Below are 25,869 nucleotides of genomic sequence, written 5' to 3' on the forward strand. Positions count from 1 at the left end.
AAGCAGTTTCTAAAAATTGTGCCTTACAGTGTGCCTCAAGGGGGAAAACGGAAACACTAAACATATTAGCTGAACAGGTAGATATATATTTATCATTAGTCGCTTCTCGATCCAAACCAAGTAGGGCCTACTTCAAAATTCTCCAAATATCTTAGCTCAGCTACTATCGACCCACAAAGTTCATGCACAGCACAGACAACCTGTTCCCAAACTAACAATGCCAAGGGTTACCTTCTATATTAATATACAGAGAAAATTGTCAAAACATCAAATCTGATGAAATATTTATGGCTTATTGGTTGCAATGACGTTTCTCAGCACCTCATCTTGAGGTTCCTTTATGCCACCAAAACATTTACCCTGGCCGATAGGAAACGTTACAGACACTGGAGTTCCTGAAGAGGAGGAACTGAGGAATTTCCTGGATAGGTAGTAGGCAGCTAGCCGAGAGATGTTTTCACTGCACTTCCTGGTATTAGAGCACCGATAAGAATGAATGTAGTGGGTTTTTGCCTGAGCCTGGCTAAATTCTACATCATATTCCATTGCAATCACCAACAGAATTTAGCAGTTTATAGCAACTTTGTATTTCTTGCGTAGGAGGTAAAATCTCAGCTCAAACACAGCTTAGTAGATCTACTTCACCAGTGGCATGAGATTCCTTATAACCCTGCTGGCATGGCCCTGCTTCATATTACATTTGACTGGAAGTGACCTCATGAATCTGGCTGCTGGCCATCAAAGGAAAGACAGGCTTGTTCTCCAGCAGGGATTATTTTTGTTCGGTCCTGTCTTGCTGAGCTTTGTCAAGTGTATCTCCAAACAGGATGCATGCCTCTTGAAAGGCATGACTATGATCACTGCTTTGCCTGGGTTTCAAAGTGCCACACAGTCATATAATTCCTCTTTCTGCAACACTGGTGGTCAGGAGGGCAATGTCCAGAGCTGCGTTTAATACCAAAGTATGCTGCAAGTTGTACTTCTCTCCTGGAACTGCTGTATCCTTTTGCACAGGGACGTTTTTCAGCTTTGCTAATTAAACGTCTGTGGCTTTGTGACTATAACCTATAGTTGTATTAACTAAGATGGACACATGAGTTAGCTCATGAGAATCCTAGTTTTTTTTTTGTTTTCTCTAAATCAACTTCCTTTCAAGCAAATGATTCTGCAGCACTAGACTCCATTCTAATGGGATTAAAAGTTTCTTCATATTGGTAAAGACCACAAAGTACAATCTGGGAAAGCTTCTTGGATCTGGAACGGAAGTTTATCAAGTCTGTGAACTACTTTAGAAGTGGAGAGCCTTCCGTTAGGATAAGAAATGGTTTTGACTTTTTTGTTTTTTTTAATGTCTGAGAAGTCCGAGTGCATGGGAAATAATCCATTTTGCGGCAAGGTTACTCTTCTAAGTCCTCTAAAGAGGGGACATTTGAACTCCTAAATATATTTTGTGCTAGTTGATGGAAAACATTCACATTTCTGGACATTTCCAGAAACTTGTAACTTTTGAAATTCTACCTACTGGGCTGAAATCTGACATATTTTTATTTAGAGAAGAAATATTGAAAGAAAAAATAATGTAAGTTTTACCATCATAAAAGATGTAAAACATTTAAGGTTTGCATTTCAGACTGAAGAACTCAGCTTTCCCTCCAACCTCAGATTCAAAATCTACACAGTATTTCTTTCATAGGGCTCCACACGCCCTTCCTTTTTTCTCCCCATTTTGGCAAACAAAGTCTCACCAAAGATATTACTTTCTTTATGCATGGAGATCACTGGCTGCAGGAAGAAACACTAGTTCAGCAGCAATACAAGTACTGGGTGAACATAAGGAAGGGCCAGAGAGCTGCGCACTGTTTTCCCTTGCCAGGGCTATCACATACAAGGAAAGAGCAGAGGGAAGGCAAAAGGCTGTGCCGACAGGATAGAGGATGGAGAAGGGCATCCTGAACTCCTTCAATACAGAAACGGGCAGTTCTGAACCGCCTTTTACAGGGAAGTTTCACGAGCAACTGGAGCAATAAGAGTACGGTTGACAGCCCGGCCCTAAGTCATAAGGGAACCACTGTAAAGTATTTGAGCTATAAAAATATTTAAATGGCATGACAAGCAACATAGGAGTGTCTCCTAATTTTTTTTTCATCTCTGTCACTATTTGTTCAACTATGGATTATGTCAACTTATTACAGTCTCATAATTTATTTCACACATAACACAGTGTCTTATGTCCCTTTTACTCCCAATTGTCATGACAAAAAGAGAGAGATACTTTATAATAATGCAGCTATTATAGCTCTTGCTTTCTTTGTAAGTTTTCAGTGAGGGAAGTAGACAATTGCTAAAAATTTTAGATTGACACACACTTACCGTGCTCATGGAAAACAGAGACGAGTTAAACTATTATCTATTCTAGTCAAAAACAAATAACGAAAGAAAACAGACAAAAGCAAGCCAAGTAATAGCTCTGCCCCAGTCTGTCCACTTTGATCGTCACCAACCAATCAGATAGAAGGAACTCAATAAAACTACAATTTTCTGCAGTTTGTGGCAAATAAACTTCTCTCTCTCAATTACTGTTGATGATGTAATGAGCTATGATAAATGTCACCAGCTCCTAAAGGGTCACGAAATTGAGTATAGATTTCTTTACTTCCCATTCAAAATGCAAGTTCTAACGCTGGGGGAAAAAACTTACTAATTCTTTTACTTCTGATATTTTTGCTGCCTAATACCTTAGGTAAATACAGAGAAATCCCCAACTTTCATAACATTCTGCAATTATGAAAGATTATAAGCATTTGAAAACCACATTCTAAGACCCTCCGTAAAGCTGTTTCTCAATTGTGTAATTACCTATTCAGCAGTTAAATAAAAGTGAAATATTGACTTAAAACAATGTTAATGGTCAAAGAATCATTAAGAAATCCTTCATCATAACTTCCACAGCAGGTGGCCTGTAAAATGATCAAGAATAATGTGCTGGATTCTGTAGCCACCAAGGTCAGTTTCTGCATACAAATCTTTGCAGGGGGAGAAAAAAGACCTTCAGAAAGTGGGCCATTCATCTGAACTAAGTTCAGAGAATTTCCAGCACTGTGAAAAGATATGTTATGCAAGCACATAGATGTATTCAGTGGGGGTAGACTGAACCAGCTACATGGAGACTACAAAGGAGCCCTCCCATGGCTCATGAATAAGTCGAGGAAATGATCAGAAAAAAATGGAGAGATGTTTAGACAGATGGCCCACTTAAAATGCCTGGGACAGGGCATAAGCAATTTTAATGAAACTTTAGATCTACCATATAAATTGTTTCTTATTTTCTCCTCGCTCCCCGCCAAAAAACTCAAGAAAGGCAAGCAGAAATTTAACAACTCCAGAGTCTATCTTACAATTAAAAAAAAAAAAAAAAGAAAGAAAGAAAGGAAAAGGGGAAGTAAATGTCGCCCTTTTGAGCGTTATTGGTTTACTAAGTTTATATATAAAGAAATATCCTTCATAGAACCTTCAACTACCAGATGAATATAAAAGCAGGGAAGGGATAGATTAAAAGAATTCTAAACAGAAGTGTACTGCCAAACAAAACACAAATCTAAGCTTACTATCTGAGTGAGGACTTTCAACACTTTCCAACATAAAAGTTCATCGCTGCACAGAAAAGATAAAAGCAGCACTTTCACAGGATTATTTTAAGAACTAAAAATTATGTGAAAGGAACCTAAGAATCTGGGAATATTTTATTCAGCAATTTAAAATATTTTCTACACACATTCACACACATTTTCTACATGTATTCAGATTCCTTCATCTCTACATATCACACATGCACTTTCCTTCATACACTTTATGTATGTGTATGTATACATACACTCCTTTCACGAAGCGTATTAAAATACACCATCATTACAGCAAATTATAGTTCTGCCTGTGTCATTCAAAATAAAAACCTCTACCAGCCTGTGGTGCCAGCTGATCAGACAAAAGCTGAAAGAATTACTCAATGGTTCTGTCAAAATGGTTTTTATATTAAATTTTCTTACATATTAAATTTTAGATCAATAACAAATATGCACATTTACAACCAAGTACTACACCTGAATAGTGACCACTGGAAAAAATTAAATAACATGGAAGGTAAACTATATAATAGAAAGCACTGCTTTAAAATGATGCTGTGGAGTGAACGGTGCTTTCATTCAAAACATTATACATCTGGATACGTCCTTCTCCTTTAATAGCAGCCTTTTGCGGGGATTTGCTTTGACATAAGGGAACTGCAATCCAAAGGCCAGTGAAAACCTCCAGCGCCATCAAAGACCTCTAGATCAAGTCTAAATGATGAAATAGATAAAGCTAGATCCTATACAATATTTAAGTGCTTAAAGCAGATTTAGGCTGAATTTAGCTACCTAGATCTAAATCTGTGGCCTAACCCGTCTCCCCTTCATTTAACTAACAAGTAACCCTGCAGACAACCTGAGCTCATCCCAGCTCACCCTCTTCTGCTCTGAAGTTCAGCTCTGTGAGCGAGCAGGGTTCGAGCCCCGTGAACAGTCACCCCAACCTGACTGCTCTACAACTACCTTCCTGCTCAGCCTGGCAGGGCTCCAGGAACTAGAGGTTCCTTTGCCAAAGTTGTCCCTGAAGCCTTAAGGAGAAGGTGCATGCTCTGAGCATGAAGGCAAACAAATATCAACAATTTTGAGCCTCTTGAAAAATCTCTTACGCCCTCTTAGTTTTTAAAGCTATCAGGAAGAAGAGGTAGGGTTGCTGCCGTTGCCTATCCTGTTTTAACAAACTGGTGGCTGTAGCACGTGCATCCAGAGAATGAAAGATCTGGGTTATCAGTCGTCTTCAGCCTGGGAGGGTTTCTGCCTATCTCTCCGGAGAAAGGGCCAGTGCCCAGAGGCAGGCATTAGGGGACTCATCATCCTGCCTGCTGATGGTGGGTAGGAATGAGAGATTTATGAAGGCACAGAGAACACAGCTTTGCAGCCTCATGATGCATCCTATGGGAGAAGAGTTCTGGTATTTGGTTCTACTCCAGGAAATTTTTATGCACTCTGCATTTAACTCACTAGGTAAAACACAAAGCAATTTCATGGGAGCTGAAAGCAGAACCCAAGACTACCTCATTCCAGGGGAGGGTCAGACTGCCTAGTTCTTCGGCTGATGCCGGCATATTCTGAAAATTACAAATAAATAAACGTAAAACATGATATCTGAAGCTCATTTCCTCCTATGACACGCTAGGGCTTACTTCAGCGTTTGATTTCTCCTGGAAAAAACAAATACTGAAAGCATTAATGCTGGATAAGAGATGTTGCTCTTTGTCTCATTGCAAGCATTCATGAGATGGGAGCGAGGAAGCTTCAAATCACGAGTTCACAAGTACAGAGAAAAGACATTTATTTTCCATACAATTTACAAGTCTGTGCTTCTGTTTTGTTCTTTCAAAATCCCTCCTGAATCAGCAAAACTGTTTATCAAAGTAAGAACTACCTGCATGCAGGTGTTTTTAATCACATCAGTCAATAATATTGACTTATGCTGATAATTGTTTTAGAAAAATCTGTTAGTCATCAAAAAAGGGTTTTAGCTATTTCTCCTCCATTGAAGTATTTCATTTCACAGGTGTGTTTCTCCCTAACAATTGCTGTTGCATCCTTTATTTTTAGTAATGGTTTGGTTTTGTGCGAGTTGTGAAAAACCAATTGTGAAAAACCAATAATGGTAACAATAATTATAACAAACACTCCACAAAAGCGAGAGGACAAACTTTATACAAATAGTGCTGCATCTCCTTTAACAAGGAAATTTATCCATTTGCTTATGATGCAGACATTTAGGAATAGTCTTAGAATAATTATCCCACTTTCTTTAAATGCTCAGAGAGCTTCAGACACAACCTACAGTGAAGCAGTAGGGAGGGCTGCAGCTCTCTTGTTAACACCATTCAGGAGCAATTACACTTTGCCATACATGATATGATGGTGCTGGGATGTAAGTGTTGGACAGCCTGCCTCCCGCACTTCCACTCAGACAATGGTTACGCCCACCAATAATGCTCTGTTTTTCACTTTGTATGAAGTCTAGACTATTACAGATTTCCTGTGCATGTGAAACACAGGCAGAAAGCAATCTCTAAACTACTAATATGAAAATGGAGGTGACATGGTGAAAAGAGTACATATTAATAAACTTGATAACATAGGAGTCATTCAATTTTGCATTTACCCATAGGACAACTTTGCATACCTGATAATTTTTTTAAATAGCTAGGCAAACTCCCTGTTCAGTTTGCTCTAATCATCTAAAAGTGAAATCTAACAGCCTGCTGCTGTAAAACTGAATGCAAACCACATTCACAGCTTTCATCTGTCATTCTGTTGTTCTGAATTTAACATTTCAATTTTTCTCCTGTTTTAAGGCTAGAAGCTCTGCAGCGTACCAAAATAATCGAGACAGTCGACTATTTTGGGCACGAGAACTTTAGTGTTTCAGTTCAGATCTGGAGTAGCTTCTGAAGCAATATCCCAACCATCTCCACTGACTGTGCTTTGCAGAACAGCCTCAGGACACAGGAACGAGATTCCTGCCTGATGCAAGTAAGACAAGACGCTCCAGAACTGCACCTAACACACTCCAGCCACAACTGGGCAGGCGGTGCATGGGACTAATCTAAATTACTCCAATATACTTAGTGAGAATATCAGCTCCTCAGCACCAATTGTTTCACCCTAGGAGTCCACTCATACCAGTGCACACCACAAAGATAGCTAGATTAAATACTGTTGTACTTAAAAATGAACAATCTTTTATTCATACAAAGAGATTTTGATCTTAATCTCTGCAACTGCACTCCTTCAAAACCATAAACTCAGTGTTTAGCTTAGCTCAGTAAATGTGATATGAGGCCAAAACGTAAAAGATAAACAAAAAAACTGATACTTAAATTCAGACTCAAAAAACCTTATTTAGCTGCCCCAGTAAAGAAGTTATTTTAAGAAGTGCTCAGCTCCTGCCAGCTTCTCTCAGTTGAAAGCAATGAGAATATTTGACAGGGCAGTAGTTTTGAAAAAAATCATACTGCCAATTTGGATGACCACGTATATATACTGGAATCAAATTTAAAACTTCCATTTTGAAAAAGTCTTGGTCCAACATTCCAGTACTGTATCTACCTTGTTATATAATAATATCATCTTGCACATATTACTCCATCAGCAACAACCAAAAATTTACAAGCTTAATCTGGAAAAGACACATTAAGCTGTCTTCTTCATTTTCAGAGATACATATCTGCACCCACAGACGGACCGCCATATCTGCATTTAAAGGCAGTAACATCTTACTGAAATGCAGCATTTCTTCAACATGCAGAATAAACTTTACAACAGCAGAAGACCCAATACAGTGAAGCCTATCAGCACATGCTTGACTTACTCAATCAAGAACTAGATCAGGAGTGAGAGATGAATACTACAGTCAAGGGAAAGGGAAGTCATCATAACAAGGCCGTCTCTGAGGAAATTTGGCAACAACACCAGGAGTAAGAACATCAGCCTTCTAAAAGGCCCACAGGGAATACAGCATGCAAACTAATGAGAAATTATCGATAAATTATATTTCACTAACAAAAAAAAGAAATCTGTCTCAGAGCCAAGCTGAAAATACTTTCTCCAGAACAACACCTCAAAAAGAAGTTAAGAACCATGTATTGAATGCTACCTTTCCTGCATTTAACAGTTTTATGTAAGTGTCTCATCTAAGACTTATGACAGTCTCCAAGATTGATAGCGTTACTTTTGATCTGTCAGTCCACTCTGGACTGACTAGCTAATACTGCCAGAAATATGGAATAACTGTCTTTTTGCCACACTTCACAATACCTGTATGTGACTTATTCTCTCTGAAGCCTGTTACAAATGCAGTATCCTGAAGGTTATTATTTAAAACAGATTTTTACTAATTTTTTATGTATCTTGGAAAGCATAACACTTGCAGCAGACTTCAGCAGGGTTTCAAAGTATTGTAAGAGCTCATCCCATCACACAGAGATTAGTACTTCCTGTATACTTGGTTGCAGCTAAGCCAGAGCAGTGCATCCAAGAGCTTAACCGTCGTCTCATGCCGATGAGTTCACTTTCACAATTCAATTGCACTGATCATATACGCTCTGCCATGGTTTCTTCTCTATACAAGGCTTAATTCAGTAAATACACAGGATACACACTCAGGATGGTGTATAACCCCAGAAAAGGACAGTTAGATTTTCCCTCATCAGTCATCCTACATGCCATAGTGTAGGAAACAGAAGCTGGCCACGAAAAGTGCTTAATTTGCAACAACACATTATTTTCTAGACACAGGTCAGCTATTCATAAAGATGCTTCTTTAGTGCACAGAGAAGAACCGGTGCTGACTAGACAACAGCACGAACATCAATGACATATGTTCCAAACCGCAGACAAATCAGATTAGAGCACCAGGTTAGAGAAACTCAAGCCAGTTTCAGACAGGCAACAGAGTAGTCACTCCCTCTCCCTAACACGTAAACAACGTGATGTTTCACAGATTCCAAAGCTTTGTTCTCTGTTTCTTTCACATGAGATTCCTATGGAACAAATTAATGACATTAATTCTGTTAAGTTAAAAAGTAGCAGAAGAAAAAGCAAAACAAAATGAAACACCCACAATGAAATGATATTGGAAAACATAAAATGTGTATCTTCACTAAGTAATAAATCTTCATGCCTAGTCTATTATGGTACATAACAGATCTCCAATGACTCACATAACCTTCAACAGATCTTTTACTGCACTTTTACCTTGCAGCTGAAATTCACATCATTGAGCTTTAGCCACTAAGGTTCACCATATTTTCCTTTATAACCAACAGAAAGAGAACGGTATCTCTCCACAGTGAGTCAGACCTCAAATAGGCTGAACTACCTTTCGGAGACAGGTAGTCTCTGAACTTATCTCTATTATATTACTTACTCAATATGAATCTCAATATGAATCTGGGCCACAGAAACCCAGCCGCAAATTGTAGCAAGATCACATGCATTCAGAAGACAGACCTCTGCTATCATTCCATATATATATTTCATATATTTCATATATTTTGCCCATCAAATTTTCTGCAGGCTAAGCTTGAAGTAGAGAAACCAGTCTGTGTGGGAGGGATGAGCCCAAAGAGCGGCAGTGCACTGTACCACTGCTAGTTCTAGACCAGTTTTACTCACCACCACAGAGAGAGAGGATAAAGACTTGTCGTCATCTTCTCCTTTCTAAGTTAATGGATGAACATCCCGGGTTTCAAATGAACCAGGTTCTGCGCTATTCTTTCCTGCCCAGTCTTCTTCAGACTACAGGCTTTGAAGGTGCATGTTAAAGGGAAGCTGCAGTCAAAACAAACTCTAAGCACCACGTCTAGCTACAAAGAGAAGTAAACCACTAAAAAATAGTCTGTGAAAGATAATAAAGAATCATTCATAATCACAAAAGGAAAAGTCATTTGGACAATTTCAACATAGATCGGGGGAAAATATGCAGGCCCTTGAATACTTAACATAAGGTAACAGAAATCAGAACATTTTCGGTTTAAGATACTATCTGCCTTAAATATCTGCAGGATCTACCTTAAATATCCCATCCAAATTATGACGACATAGCCATGTAATTTTTCTTTTAAGATTCAGCATTATAGCAGGGTACGAAGAGCAAAATATACACCATCTAATGTGGAAAAAAGAGAGTTTCCTCAAATACACGCAGCTGATTGCTGAAACCAAGTTGTGCAAGCCCAGGTAAGAGATCCAAGTCCCAGGAATTGAAAAGAGAAAACAATTAACAAAGTTGCCTCTCAAATACACTTCTACATTCGAATTGGACTAATATGCATTGACACAGAGCAACGAATGGGCATGTGATCCTAGTTATGAAAATAAATAAAAGGCAATGATGAATGTTCTTTTCAGGATTCTCTCTTGGTAACACACATACCAGAAAATGTCTTATCAAGAAAATGAACAGTGAGCTCTTAGGACTTCTGGAGGGAGAGGAGGGAAAGGTGGGATTCATTTTCTCCTGAAAAATGTTTCTTCAACTTTTTCACTTAAACATACACATTAGAATTATGCAGAAGCGACCTGACTCTCTAAAAGTGAAAAAGAAAGAAGCCTTAGTTCAGTCTTATACATTTGCACTTTTAATCTTACCCTTAAACAAGACTGAATTGAGCATAACTGCACTGAAGGTCTGCTTCCATACTGGCATATCAAATTTCAAGCCAATAGCTCTTTTATTTAAAATATGTTAGATAAAAAGGTAATATGCTCTCTGTAAGAGTTCCCTTGAGGTTAGTAGAACCAATAAATTAACTGTTACCATATGTTTGGCTCCTTTTGGCAAAATTCAGTAACAAAACACTGCCAAACCTCTTTTGGCAGGTAATAATTTTTGGTAGCTTATAGTACAACTTGAAAAAAGGAAACTGGAAAGAAAGCTTGGAAATTAATGGAAGAAACTGCATTTATATCTTAGTGTAGTTAGCTGTATGCTGAAAGAAAAATTCTAACAAAGCCAGCTCTATGGATCCGATCTATAAGAAGCAGTTGTCTTCCCAAAACAGAGAGCTACATCAAATGCAAACTCTAACACTCCAGCTAGTACAGTAATTCAAATATTTTGTGTTTGCGTTTTTTAACAATGCCAGATATGTGTAATTTCTTTTGCAAAGAGAATTTTTATAAAATTAGTATTCCAAAGTGCTGAAATAGATATTATTAGTATGTTCCTTATCACAGACTTATTTCACTATAAGTGGGCAGAGTCCAGGCTCATTTGCTATGCTGTAAGTTCATAACAGTTTCAATATGTTAAAATTAAATATAGTTGTTTTCATACCTTTTATACTTACATCACTGAGAATAGAATATTTCTAATTATTATCAGTGTAGAATATAGAATTCAGGGCACTTGAAGAATATTACAAACATTTTAAAATTCCAGTCAAACAGGTGGGAGGAACGTAGCTGGTCCTACTCATATACCAAGACAAGCAGAACTTGCTCTGTAAGGTCATAGTTTAAAAAAATAATAAAAAGAATACTAATGCCTTCTCACATACGAAAAATGTCTGTCTTATTTTATTTTTGCAATCATCTACAGCAAGGCACTTTAAATTCAGTATTATTTTCATTTCCAAGAACATGGATACAGCCTATTTGCCATGACGGTCTGCAGGAATAGAAGAAAATAGAAACTAGAAAATTTCTGGGTTTTAGCCATTTGCAGCATCCTATTAAATTCCAATGTTTACATATATAAATCATTTACTATTCAGCTTACAATGACACATACATATCTGCCATGTTATTGCATTAATTATATTAATGTAAATGTAATATTAACAAGAGCACTTACAGGTAAAAGTAATTCTAAAGTGTAGGTAGGTCTAGGGATTAGAATACAAGCTTCTGAAAGGTTTTTCCAGAAGAAAAACATTTTTGCCTGTCTATAGATGCTTGCCTTGCTCAGCCATTTGGGATTTTACTAATAATCTTCTCATTACTGTAATCATCTTCTGATTGTTTTTTTTTTTTTTTTAACTAAGGCAATTTATATGACGACTTGTCACTGAAATCAGAGACTTCATTACCCTGCAAAATATATCCACAGTTCAAAGTATTTAAGAGGGTTAAACAAAATGCAAACATTTAATGCAACATTAAGCATGTGAAATAAAAACTTGATTGCCTAAAGAAAGCATGCTATGCTGTTGCCCTGGTGACAGGTTAAAAAAGGATTGTGAGCTGAATGGCTGTATGATATGAAATTAAAATGTTTCACATTGAACAACCCAAAATGAATTGGGAAAGGTTAGAGCAGAGGAGAGAGAAATCAATTCTCCAATGGCAATGGTGAATGGAAGTGAAGTCTGAATAGGATTTGCCAGTGGGGTGCAACAGCTGCCAAATATCCTGCAGCCAAAGAATTACAATAATACTGATGAAGTGTGCAAGAGCTTTTGGAATCATTGCAGGGAACAGAGAAATACTCCTACAATAATGAGGCCATTCTGTGTCCCATCCCACTTTTGCAGTTGAATCAAAGGAAAAAGAAACGGTTGAAAATTCTAATACTCAATAACAAAAGTATAAATGAATTATCTATCCCTTCAATCAGTATCTTACATTTAACTACAGCCTTTGTGAACCATGAATGAAGCAAGTACACTAAAGAATGGACAAATCAAGACACATACATGTGAAAGTATGCAGACAATACTGTATGAGAGACTTTCTTCCCATATTATTTTGTTGATAACATTTCTACTGCAACAGCATCTAAAATAAGCTAAATACTACACAAACAAACAGCAGGATACAGCCAATGCCCCAAGGAGCTTAACCAGATACGGTCCTGATGCGCACGATCATTTTTCTATGTTAATAACCTTAGGAAAAATACATCAGTAGAACTTCTCATGTGAATACAGTTTCACACGTATTCACTGAGCTTAGGGTCCCCCCAAAGTCAACAAAACTTTTCCCCTTCCAAAACAGCCTCCACTCCAACACAATTTCATTTCTATCCTTCAAAACTCAAAATAAAACATATAGATGGAGAGCAAAAAATATGCTGAAAATACCTCTAAAATGACTGAGGAGCCAGAGGCAATTAGCACACACCTTGCTAGCTCTACAGCTTCACGTATACACTTTTTACATACAGAAAAATATTAAAGAGGTTGAGGAGTTGGAAGGCCTGTGTGACAAGAACTGGTAGGCTCAAAAGGGACCAAAGGAAATGAAAGAGAGAGAGAAATCTTGCAGAAAAGAGGAGAGGAATTCAGGAAAAGAAGGTCATATGGAAAGTATGGATGAGAATAGGGCCAGATTCAGAACTAAAAAGGGCCAGGAATATGGCCAAAATATGGGCAAAATAGTCACCTGTGTATACTGTGTAAATTCAAGCTTCAAATTAAATGAATGGTAGCTCCAGAAGTTATGAAGCTCCCACAGCAGCTGCTGTTCTTCCAGCACATATGATAGAAAATGCAATACAACAAACATATGGACTTAGCCAGGACCATTTAGTTTGGTGAACAGCTTTCACACTAGCCATCAACACAGCAAGCTGTGTGCCTGCTATTTTGTGGCAGTTCAAGAGACGGATGTTCAGTGAGGTTTAAACTTTTCGTAATGCTTACTTCACACAATTCTAAAGACTGAGCAAGTGTATATTCCTGCATGCCCAGACCACCTTTTTCCCCTACAAATGACTTAGGGATGATAGGTTATGAACAATTCCCAAAACAGACCATGCAGTTTCTGGAATATATGTTTATGAATTTTAGGGATTGGTGGCTTTACTTTCAAGTTTAATATATAAATACCTTATACCACTTCATCAATTCTAATTCCATTAAGTTAATCTAATTAAAGAAAGTGTGACTGTAGTTGTAGTAACTGTCATAAGCACTACCTTGAGATGTTCCATTTCAACTTTATTTATATAAAAGCTTATTTTCAGTGGCTAAAAACACCTGTTTCACATATTTGCATCTAATTGTTTGTCCCTAGCACATATAACGCTCTTTCTATAACAATCAACTGAACGATGTAGAAGGATAAATAACATCACATTTTAAAGACAGCTAGAATACTATACAGGGCAGCTGGGTTAACGACAATTAGGGAAGGTTTTTTTTTGAAAAAAGTCAAAAGAATAGGTCAAAAGAATAACGTAAATAACACCTAAAGAGACGAGATAAGGATGTCACAATCAGAGGACTCATTACAAACAAGGATATCACAAAAAAAGAACAGATTCTTAGTACCTTGCTAGTCTAGAGGGAAAATAAAAATAGAGAGTGGAATAATGCTCTGAGGCTTTAATGGTTACATAAATACATCAAGGTCTTTCAGAGGCATCATAGTAAATCATGAAAAGAATGCTTGACTGGTTGGCCAGGGGACCAGAGCAGTAAGGATGAGATAGTGTTATTTTCATGAGCTAAGGTTGACTGCATAACTCCAAAGCGAGGGAATGCATAAAAGCCACAAGTGGGCTGGACTTAGTCATCCCTACCAAATGAAAACAGAGTGTTTTACTCTTTATATCACTCTAGAGGGTATTTGTAGGGTAATGCCAAGTATAAATATTTAGCTGTACTTACAATAACTGCTCATATTATTACTGTGGTTCTAGGGGAGAAAAAAAAAAAATCACATAATATAATTGATACAATTCAAAGGTGGCCACGTCTGTGCTGCAAATAAGAACACTCCCTTTTTCCAAGGGGCCAGTTCAGATGACTCCAGTAAATTTTCCCAACATCATATTCCTTCTTTTTAAAATTAATGTAACGTAACCTTATTTTGTGCTGCTCCAGCAGTGCTAGGGAACCAGAAAACTCTCCTATTGGGCAGCTGATCATTCCTCCATATGGCGAAACCCTAGGCTGGCAAAGGGCTGGCTCCTTCCCAGACTCCAGCAAGATAATAGGTGTAGTCTATCTGAAAGCAAGCATGCCTGAAAGGAGATACTGGGTTCCAGTGTGCTCTGAACAGTTCACTAGCTGTCCTAATCACATGAAGGCAAGGTAAAGCAGGTATCTGAACCATCATTAAGTATAGCTGAGCATTTACACCAAAATATCTGTACCAAGACACAGCAAGTCATGTATTATTGCACTACAGTAATTCATGAAACAAAAAGCTAAATAGATCCCTTCCCATTTTTGTAGTTCACCAGACATGCTATGTCCAGTACACTGGATTTTTAGAATTTTGAAACCTACAAAAATGCAGCCCAACTATTTCAGAAACTTGCTAAGAATCAGTTAATTGCTCCTTTTTGACCGAAAGTCAGATCAACTGTTTCAGAGTAAAACAAAAAAGTTGCTTGTATTTTAACTATAACTTCTCACTTGAAAGATACTTAATACACTGTGAAAGCATTATTTTCCATTTGGAAAAACATCACCCACTTTAGGTCTCAAAATATCTTATGAACATTGATCAGCAATTATTTACAAGACCTGAACAACGTACTACAGTATTAAGACCATTCTGTCTTTTGGTAAACTGAGGCCCAATCCAAACACACAACTTCCCTAAGTTCCCACAAGAACAATTAGGAGTTTAATGCAGACCCCCTAATCCTGGTCTTCTATGTTAAACACGTGAGCAAGAAAAATCTTTAGTTATTTGCTAGTGATATGAAATATTTTCCAATGTGTTACCATCTTTTTGCATGCAATATCAGGTAATATAGGCATGCAGCCTCACTGTTTTTTTCCAAGTCATAAATGATGAAAGGGTAAAACCCATACAAAAATTAGGAAAATATACTTAGCAGCCAACATAAGCAACACATAGGAAGTGCTGTAGGCAATTGGGTTTAGAAGTATAAACATCACATTAGTAGACCCATGAGATAGCACAATGTAGCCACACCTGGAGAGTCACTCTCCTACTCCCCTCCCAACCCACTAATGAAAATAAGTCTGAAGCCAAAATGTGAAGATTCAACTGTACAACATCATTTTTGGTCTCAAAGGCTAACTACATCAAACAGACATAAAATAAGCTGGATTCACTTCAGCCAAAATATGTTTCCACTTGAAACAAGATCGAATTCTGGCTAGAAGACCTCAGGTTTTACTAGATGCTGTAAATCTATTCAGCAGCTGTGGGTGGCACCAGTTTCACAATAAACTGGACTATGGAATAAGTAGGAAAAGTCCTAGGTAAAATAACTGAAAGCTGAACAATAAAAAAATCATCAATCATTTATAGTTGTTTCCTGTAGGAAACATATGCCCTTATTATCTGAACATCACAGTGAAATACTCGCGTTAGTATCTGGTTCACATAACATCAAGCATTTTCATTAGCTAATTATCTTCAGAAAACTACAACAATCCTTTTACCAAGAAAACTGGTTAAATAGCAACCAGTCAAACTCAAAAACAAAACCACAGAAAATGCTCTAATATTGGACTGTAGAACAAAGGTAAATATCTACATCTCTATCTGCCAGTATGCAGAGGTCTCCAGCAGCTGTTCTATCTCACAGTTGGTAAATTTACCCCATAGTAATGCAGGCAGTGGAAACTCACCTGAGGGTGCTCCACCCAAGTTATAATGCCATTCACTTGAACATAGGAAAGGCAGACTGTGGTGGTCCATTTGTGGCCTGTATTAACCTGAATGCCATACAAACTTTGCTGCAACAAAGCGGCCCGCTACAGTAGTCGCATCTAATTGAAACTAGGTAAAGTTGGGTGTTTGATCCTAATGCGGCTCTAGCTTACTGACCATCAAAGTAGCTTCTAGTAAGAACGCTGCAGTTCATGACTCAATCACTCAAGGGTTTGCAAAATACAAAAAATATTTTCCAGTCACAATCCTGCAAATATCATTGACTGTGCAGAACTCCCTCATGGGACTACTACTGGCACATAACCTAGGCTGATCTGAGGAACAAAGTCCTTCCTCTGCATCTGAGCCATCCTCTGCTCATCTCTACCCCCTTGCTATACATTCCCACTCCTTTTGCTCTTCCAGAATAACTTCACATGTCATCAGTCCTTAACTTGGACTAACCAGAATGATCTACAGTAAACCTATTATTGAAAGGTTTCTAGGTTAATACAGGTCATTTTGACAGAACCAGAGCAGAGAGCAACTACATTTGAAATCATGCGTGCATACTTAGGGGAAAAGGAGGGAAGTGGCAGAGGCCAAGCAGAAGGGCAGGCTTGGACAGTAATACCTTAATCTGGCTCAGTTGCATTTCATCTGATTATAGCCTCAGTAGCCCTGATACTAGAAGGTGGAGCTTCTATGAAGGCTTCCAATTGCAGTTCTGTCTCACTAGAATAACAATCCTGAGCTTGGGCTGAATAAATCATGGGAAAAAAGAGAACCTGAAATACCCTGCAGTTGTGAAAGCCATGCATATTATACATATGGCTCCCAAAAGGGAAAAAAAAACAAACCAAAGACAAGCATATAACTCAAGTTCAGCAGAAAACTCTGTCTGTTTGGCAGCTGTGCCAAGTTTAGAAGAAATAATGCATGATTTCAAAATACTACTTTTTAATGCAATTCCTCACACAAAAATTCTTCATGATGGCTTTCAGTGCATGTGGAAAAAAAAAATGTTGTCAACATAAATAATGCCAGAGAACTGAAATTTCCCCCCAAACAGGATCATCAACATGTCAGTGCAGCTTTCTGAACTGTTAGGAGAAAGTTATGGATTAACTTTAGAATGGGCAGTCTATCTAAATCTGCTCACATCCTCCAACAGGGATGTAAAATTCACACAGATTCCAAACACCCAGTTATCCCACTGAGTTTTTTGGTTTGCTGCCAGTAGCCCAAGTTCCTACTCCGCACTTCTTATTTTCTAAAATTCTTCGAACATCTTACCAATAAACATGTGCTACGTTCCTGCTCCCTAAGCAGTACCCATGACATGGAAAACCTTCAAAAAGAGTCAGATGCAGTTTGGATAAGATAAGGACACGCTGTGAGGGATCCCTGATAGGGCTGCAGTAACTTGTACGCTCCACAGTCTTCAGTCCCCTCTAGATGGAGTGCACTAGCTGCTCTAAGGAGTGGTGTATACAATCCATGACTCTCTGCTCAGTCCTTTGACCGTACTATGCTTTTATTTCTTTGATTTTTCCTCTGAAGGAGCTTCAGATTTGTGAAAGGGAGGGATCATTATCAGGCTTTTCTTCAGAAGATACTTATCAATAAACCTTTCTGCTTTACCTTGTCCTGACTTGGCCTCAGACAGGCAGTTTTATATCATTGGAACAAACAGACCTCGCAATTTATGTGGATTAAAACAAGAACCTACTCACTAAGAGTAAATATTGACCTCTGAGCCACTACTGGCTTCACTTTGTGAAAATTATAAGGCTGAGCTTCTGAAGGATTCATTCCAAATCTGCGTATTGCAGGAGAGACAGAAAAGACCATCCTTTGAACCCCGAGCTGAACATAAGTACACCCCCTCATAGCCACAGAAAATGACTTTTCTTGTACTGGAAAGATTCATTAGCTCCACTTTTTAAAATCTGAAAAATCAGATTTTAATCTAGTCTTACCAAGCACACACTTCATGTTCTCAGACTCTGCTACCCTCTCTGCTCATGCTGGAGCAAGTTAGGTCAGAAGGACTCCAAATATAAGTCAACTTTTTTCAAAACAGGAGTGTATTTGTTGCCCTGATGCTGTCCAAAAAAAGAGAAGAATGACAACGCCCGATAGCTCAATGCAATACTTCGTTGACATATTTGATATTTGGGTTAAAATAGTTATGTGTCTTCTTTACTAAGATACATAGACACCTCATACTAAAAGAAATATTTGCATTAGAAAGAAAACATGAAAAGATCTCCAACAATTGGACTCCTTTCTTTTCTTGTTTCTAAAAATGTTTTACAGGCCAGTCAATCAATTCCCAAATCATAGCAGGGAACAAAACAGGAGTTTCAGAACCACTATTCAAATCAACAATTCCTATATCCTTACTATAAGTACAAAGTAATCCATTACTTCTCTATAGCAGTACCAGACTACTTAACTTCCTATGCTGGCCAGTAAAAACTACAAAGCTCCTCTTTGTTTTCCCTCATTTGTCTTTTAGGCAGGGAATATTGGCCTTATAGTGTCTGTTCATCCCTTTATGTCACTTCCTATGGAAGATATAACTTGTAAAAGGAAATAAAATGTGCTTTTCACCCAATAGGTGCACAAGGCAAAAAAATCCAGATCTAGCCCTACATATGCTATATATTACAAAGCTGTTATGCTTGCTCAAAGTGCACTTTTTTTTTTTTAACACCATATGGTACTATTTATCTTTGTGGGTACAAATAAAAATAAAGACTTCTTGAAACCACATTTGATTTATTCCTGACCACTGTAAAATAGTAATAGAATACACTGTCAAACCACTAGCATGGAATCTGAATAATGCGTATTCTGCATTCTGACTTCTCCCTCTCTCCTCCCACCCACCCATATTAAAGAATTTAAGACAAGAAAGAGAGTCGTGTTGAAGGCATGTTGCAGCTAGCTCCCCAAATTACATTGTCCTAAAATGAACAATAAATAGAAAGCCTCGAAACACTGACAGAGGCTTCAGTTTAAGATGACAGGCCAGAGGATGACAAAAGCTAGGAGCATCCTAGAAGAAAAAAGTATAGTGTTCCAAAAAGCCAAAGAAGTGACTTATTCTTTTGACACAAGCTGCTGCAATATGTAGCCAATTAACAGTAGGAATAACAGTTACTAGCTGCTGCTATCCAAAAGAATGGGGGGTGGGTGGGGGGGGGTAAGGGGACAAGAGAAATAAGTTCCTATTGCACTAGAAAACATACTTAAAGTAAGGTGTTGACTCTTGAAGCATTTAAAAATCAGAAAGTGTTTTCAGAATTGGACCATAAACCAATCACAAGGTTCATACCATAAAGTCATATCATGTCATAAACCATAAGGTTCTTCATCAAGAAAGCAAATTACTCACGAATCCACAATATTTTAAAGCTCTGTAGCTGAATACTCATGCTATCCCAAAGTGCTTAGATCACTTCAAATGGGCACATGGGAAATTTGTGATGCTCAATTTATGGTTAGTTACTAATGTAGCAACACTTTGCATTAATGAAACTCCTGATGTGCATTAATTACTATACTGGCTTGTAACACATTTTTGTGTCTATTATTTTGTTACTGTGTAGAATAAAAATAATCATGAATAACTTGCATGAGTAGGGAAATGCAAGCCACAGCTCATTTGAATTTAGAATAAACAGACTATATTAAGAAACCATGTAGTTTCTCACCAGTGTCTCTTGTGCATGAGAAGATGCCATTAAAAAAAAATACATCAGCACATCTGAGTTCCTAGAAATGAACTTACCTTGGAGTCCCTAGAAATCGCTGTGATCTCAGTTGTTCAGCCACATACAAAGAAGCCGCTGTTGCCAGTAGTTCCCTTCTCTCAAGATCTGTCAACTTGTGTCCTAGTTTCCAAAAAGCAGTTTAAAAAAAATATTAGATACCACAGACCAACACATTGCTTACACAGACACAAACAGTAACAACCACCAGTGAAGACACTGTTTAGTCCTTATAGACAAAATCTACATTTTTCACCTAAATTATGATGAGGCTTAACATAGCAGACGCTCTGAGTTTCAGGGTTTAAATTGCATGTTTTCATACAGATCAGTCCTAAAGTTAACACTAGTATCTCTGTTAAAAAAAAAAAAAAATTTGACAAGCAAAAGAAAAAAAAAATAAAATGATGCCACAGCATCTTGTTTTCATTACCGAAATGTCACTGGTTGACATATTGTGCCTCATGCTGGTAAGGAATCCATCTGTACATTAGAACTTATTCAAAATATACAGCATTCTTTCTCAGTACTTTGCCTTGCAAAGGCTACAGATTGTCCAAGTAAAAGAGATAATACAACAGCATAAACCATAGAAATATATGGGAATAAAACCACTTGCCAGCCCCAGGTCATTTAGTGTCATTTGTGACTAATGAGTCCAAGTCATACTTGGCACTTTCTAAGCAGAAAAACAGCATGAACACCATGCTTAAAGTATCTGAAAACTTGAAGACAGGCAAACTAACAAAGGTTTGGCCAAAAATGCACAAAGTATGTTGACTGGAGGTAGGTTTTTTCCTAGCCTGGTCATGTTTCAGATGGTTAAAGTCAATTAGAAATTCAGTAGTCTATTCAGCAGACTAAAAGAGGGGACAGTGACAGAACTTTGCTCTCCCCTACTTTAGGTCAGAAACTCAATAACAGACAAAGATTTGTTATAAGAAGCTAGTAAAGAGGTGGACAAGACTGGTGTCACCAGAGAAGTAGAAGACAAGAAGCAAAAGGGCAAGTAAGTCAGACAATCCATAAAGCAGTGATAGGAAGTTAAAGCTGATGTAGAAAAGGACAAGAAATGCAAAGATGAATTGTCCTCAAGAAAAAAAAAGAGGCAAAGGAGAGACATTTTGCACCCATGAAAGCAGAGGAAGTGGAATATATCATGGGTGTTTCAAAAGCTAGAAAGGAGGATATAGTGTAACAATTTAAGTAAAAAAAGATGAAGATCAGAATGAAAGACTTAGCTGAACTTAGTTACAAACACAAACACACTCAAAGCGCTTTATGCAGCTGCTGTCTGCGTCAGTAGACCTTCATGTTCACATTTCACAACAAAAGCCATCTATGGCAGGTAGAGACTTCACATAAAGGGAAGAGAGAAGAAGCGGAGAAGGCTCAGAAAGCTGTACTTCCTTGAGCAGCTCGAGGCACGTTTGCTTCCAGTCATGCAGTAAAATACTGTCACTCGGTTCTCCTCTATATCTCCGCTCTCCCACAGCCTCAGCACTGCTGCATGCAATGGTAACTCACATTCCCTGGTGCTGAGCATTAATGAGTAACAACTTCCTCAGTAGCATAAAGTAAGACTAATACAATCCTCAGGAACACCCAGAACGGAGACCTCTGAAAATGATCAGAGTACGCTTTACTGTAATCGTGCAAAAGCGCAATTTCAAAATAGGATACCTTCTGCACAGGTTCCTATTTGAGAAATGCATTTAGAACTGTGTTCTAATCATTTGACCAGGCACATCAAATAAGGATAGATAAATATATCACTCCACATCTCAGTAACACAATCAAGCTACGATGATGGAAACACCCTCATCACAGTTCCAACTAACAGTACAAAGGAGTTGTCATAGGACAAAAAATGTAAATTTAATGATAACAAAAGCCAACAAATCTGCATCAATTTATTTTTAATTTAGCCCACATTAACATATGCTGGCTAAAAATTACTGCAGCTTCCTTTGTTCAATGTTTATTATTTCTTTATCTGCCTTGAAATGGAAACTGTCTTCACTTTAACACACATATGCAAAAATATAACTTCTGAAAGGCTGAAGAACTAGCTTAAAAACAAACTTGATCTTTCTTTTACTAGTTACTAGAAAAACTAATTGCAAAGTGAAAGTCAAGAACTCTAACCTTCTATACCGTTTAGCTACACATGAGCACTGTATAATTATATAACACAATGAGCATTAACTCTCTGGCTTTGAAGTGTGCCAGGTTTCCAGTTGTTTACATTCAATTAAGTAGTTCTGGGATCTTTCTTCCACAAGATAGTATCTAAAATTGATAATTTGTTTACATGCCTCAGCTCAAGAGCTCAGCTAAAGGTAAATCAGGAAAGGCATCCCAAAACCTTTGCTTTTCAATCACCCTAAAAGCCATGACAAGTCTGTGTGACCAAAACTGCATGTTTGCAGGTGGGAACTTGCTCCCACAAGCATGGGTAGTGTGAACTCATATTCAAGGAAAAATTACAGAGATCCCAATTTGAAGGTTTTATTGCATGATCTTCATCCTGGATGAAATCAATAACTGCTTTTGCACTTGCTGTGCTGCAAAAACTATTTTATCCCTCTATCTTCAATAAAAATTAAACTCCAAACAGTGAACAAAGGTCAATAATTTGAAACAGGTTAACAACCAAAAGTTACATTCACCTCTTTATTATCAAAGACATAAAAAAATGTTTATCCGCTTTCTATTTGTTGCTATTTGCATTAGCTGCAGCTAAGATTTGGCAAACAGAAAAGCAGTCATTACTGTGGTGTCCAATGTAAGCAATTTGTATTTATTTTCCTAAGTCTAGGAGGTAGTATAAAGTGTTAATAAGAGCACATAAAATTAGCTTTTGGTCTTAAGCTCTTTGGCAATAAACATGCAATCATACCACTGAATGTCTTTAGCGTAATTTTGGAGACATACTTCAGAAGCTTGATTAAAGGCTTCCAAAAGTTGGCAGTTTACATTTACCATACAAGAAAGACTGCTGTCAATATTGTCTTAGTTTTTTGAAGTCCACTCCTGCTCCCCTTGCCTTCTGCTCTTGCTCTTCTCCTATGCTCAGTAGGCTTTTAAACAGTTTTAAAATTTCAATTACATTACTATATTGGGACCTACACAAATGCCTCAGATAAATGTTATCTTTGTTTCACATCAAGTATTTTACTTTAAAATCCATCCCTTGGGATTTCAACTGGAAGTCTTGAGGTATATGGTCACTGTAATAACAACACAGCCTTTGGTTTTCACCATGCAGAAGAAAGCTCTGAAAACCAATGAAGTTACCTCTGAGGCATTTTTCCAGGCGTTGTCTTGATAGGAAGTGAAATGAGTAAGCAGCAAACACTCCCCAGCTTCCAAAGTGGGAAGTTCCATCACTGCCCTTTTCCTGCCCTCATTGTTGCATATTGCAGACTCCCAGACTGCATGGAGATTCATTTCATCTACACCACAAAATGTAAATCAGCTCCCAAATATCTTTACCAAAACTGGGATATACCTCTGCATCCTCAGTATCATCACTGAGCTGAATTATATCATGTGAACATAATACTGGATTAATGGCTATAAAATAAGTCACAGTAAAAGTAGTGGAAGCACTGTTGCTCACATTATTTAAGACTAGACTGTACACATCTATGATAACTAAATAGCAGAACCCTGAATTGAAAGGAAGACAAGGAGAAGTACTTCTTTCTCATTTCCCCGATGTTATGATTGCTTAAATCAATATTATCCCAGTATCCCCCAAGCTGAGTCAAAAAGGTTCATGCAATTACTTTACATAAACAACTTCAAATTAAATTACATAAAAGGTCATTTTTCCCATAACAATCTCATTTGCATTTTGTCCTAGTAATGTGTTCCCAACTATCAATTACAGAAAAAAAAAAAAAAAAGTCTTGGTTATGTGGCCAGGCCTGTTACTTAATACTTGAAAAGTGACTGTTTTCTGATTGGGAAGAACAAAAACTAAAAGCAAAATGAGTAAGACAGAAAGTACAATACCATCCAGGCTCATACCAATGCATGAAACGTTTACATCATATGTAGGTTCTGTTTTGGAATTAGTTTTTCCCCCAATGGATTCTGAAGTAGGCTGTCGCAAGCAGCATGGATACCAAGTAAGCTGAGGCTGAAAAAGTTGGGTGTTATTCGAGGTTTTAATTCCTCTTTAAGTCTAGCTGAGCTCTGCTTCATCCAAACAGCCATGGTAAAATACAGACAATATTTGTCTGCATGTGCAATCACACGCTGTTCAGAATACAGGAGAAGAGAAGTATCTCTCTGTTAAAGCTGGTGACCATTTGTAAGATGGATGCTATGAAGCTTAAAGGGATCACTGACAGACCAAGAAATGTTTCTTTTTTTCCCAGGGGAAAAAGGAAATTTAACTAAGCTGTCTGTTAAGACAGGTTTTATGGCCCAGTAGCTTCATAAAATGGAGATAAAGCATAGGTTCTAGTGTGGGGAAGATGAATGGAATTCAGTTAACAGCAACCATCCTCTCCCTTCCAACATTAACACAGCCAGAGGCAGCAACATTCCCCCATCCCACTAATAACAAAAATCTCCAGACTTAAGTCATTTCCAAAGTCTCAGTTCACCTAAAAAACACTTTAGTTCATAACATAATCACAGAATCACTCACATTAGAAAGGACCTGGGGAGGTCTCTCATCCCACCCCCGCCCCCGCTCAAAGCATTCTCAACACTGAATTTAGACCAGGTTGCACAGAGCTTTGTCCACTTCAGTCTTGAAAACCTACAAGGATGGGGGCTCAACAACCTCTCTGGGCAACCTGTCCCACTGCATAATTATCCTCAGAGTGATTCCCCTACACCTTATACCCATTTCAAACCTCTCCTGTTTCAACTTACGATTACTGTCTCTTGTTCTTCTGCTGTGCACCTCACTAAAGAGCCTTGCTTCCTCTTCTTGGTAACCTCCTCAGAAGTATTGGGAGGCTGCTGCTAGGTCAGCCCTCAAAGGTAGCGTGCTCCGGCTCCATCCCCCAACCAACCTTGTGACTGGACTCACTGGAGTTCATAAGACATCTTTTTTGTATGGGGGAGGGGGACAAAGCTGGATGAAGTATCCAGAGGTGGTCTAGCAAGTGCTGAGTAAAGCAGAGTAATCACTTCCCCTAATCTATAAAACTATCACAGGCACAATGTATCTACAAGCCTTCACTTCATACACACTCCCTGGAGACAATATACAATTACAGGAAAGAGACAAGCTTCCTCTTTCTCCCTTTCTATATTAGAAATCAGTTAAAATTATGGATTGTCCAAGAGAAGTTTTGCTCTTCCTCTCTGCCAAATGAGATAAACTTGCTAGAAGAGGGGAAAGTAAAGGATGCCCTTTCCTTTGCTCCCTGCATTTTGGTACGGCCTTTGCAATAATCTCTTGGAAAATGCCCCATTTCCCATTTGCACGGGATGTCTCTCCCAGTGAGACTGACCAAGCATTTGAGATATCATTCAATATCCAGGAAGTGTGGCCATTACGAAACCACCTCAATATTAAAGCAGATATCCAGGAAATGACGGATGAACTGTGAAAAAGATTGAGCCAAAAAGAATAAGCCATGAGGGTAACAGCATAAGGATCCATGAATTTAATTTTGTTCTTTGTCAAAGATTCCTCTTATATCTTTGTGAAAATAGGGTTATTTCCTAGGTCTATAAAATAGGGATAATAGTATATTCCTTTCTCACAAGAGAAGTTAGGAGGTACAGAGGAATTTCATGCTGCTTGAAAGCTGTACAAGGACAGCTTGTCTGACAATACTCTACTTAGTAGTATGGGATATTCCTGTATGCTTGGCAACCATTTTTATTCTCTGAGTAAAGTGCTTTGCAGCCACTCTAAGTCATGCATTTCCGTCATCTGACTTAATGTT

General features: G+C 38.0%; 1 protein-coding gene across 3 annotated transcripts in view; it reads right to left on the reverse strand.

Annotated features, from left to right (window-relative positions):
• The window catches only part of PCCA (propionyl-CoA carboxylase subunit alpha), a 314,254-nt gene that overhangs the window by 119,108 nt on the left and 169,277 nt on the right, over positions 1-25,869 (reverse strand). For all 3 annotated transcript variants that reach the window (XM_068928028.1, XM_068928023.1, XM_068928032.1), the window contains one exon: positions 19,966-20,068. In XM_068928028.1, coding sequence (XP_068784129.1) covers positions 19,966-20,068 — 103 coding nt within the window. The remainder of the gene's footprint in view (positions 1-19,965; positions 20,069-25,869) is intronic.

Source organism: Struthio camelus, chromosome 1 (assembly GCF_040807025.1).
Source record: "Struthio camelus isolate bStrCam1 chromosome 1, bStrCam1.hap1, whole genome shotgun sequence".
NCBI classification, from domain to species: Eukaryota; Metazoa; Chordata; class Aves; order Struthioniformes; family Struthionidae; genus Struthio; species Struthio camelus.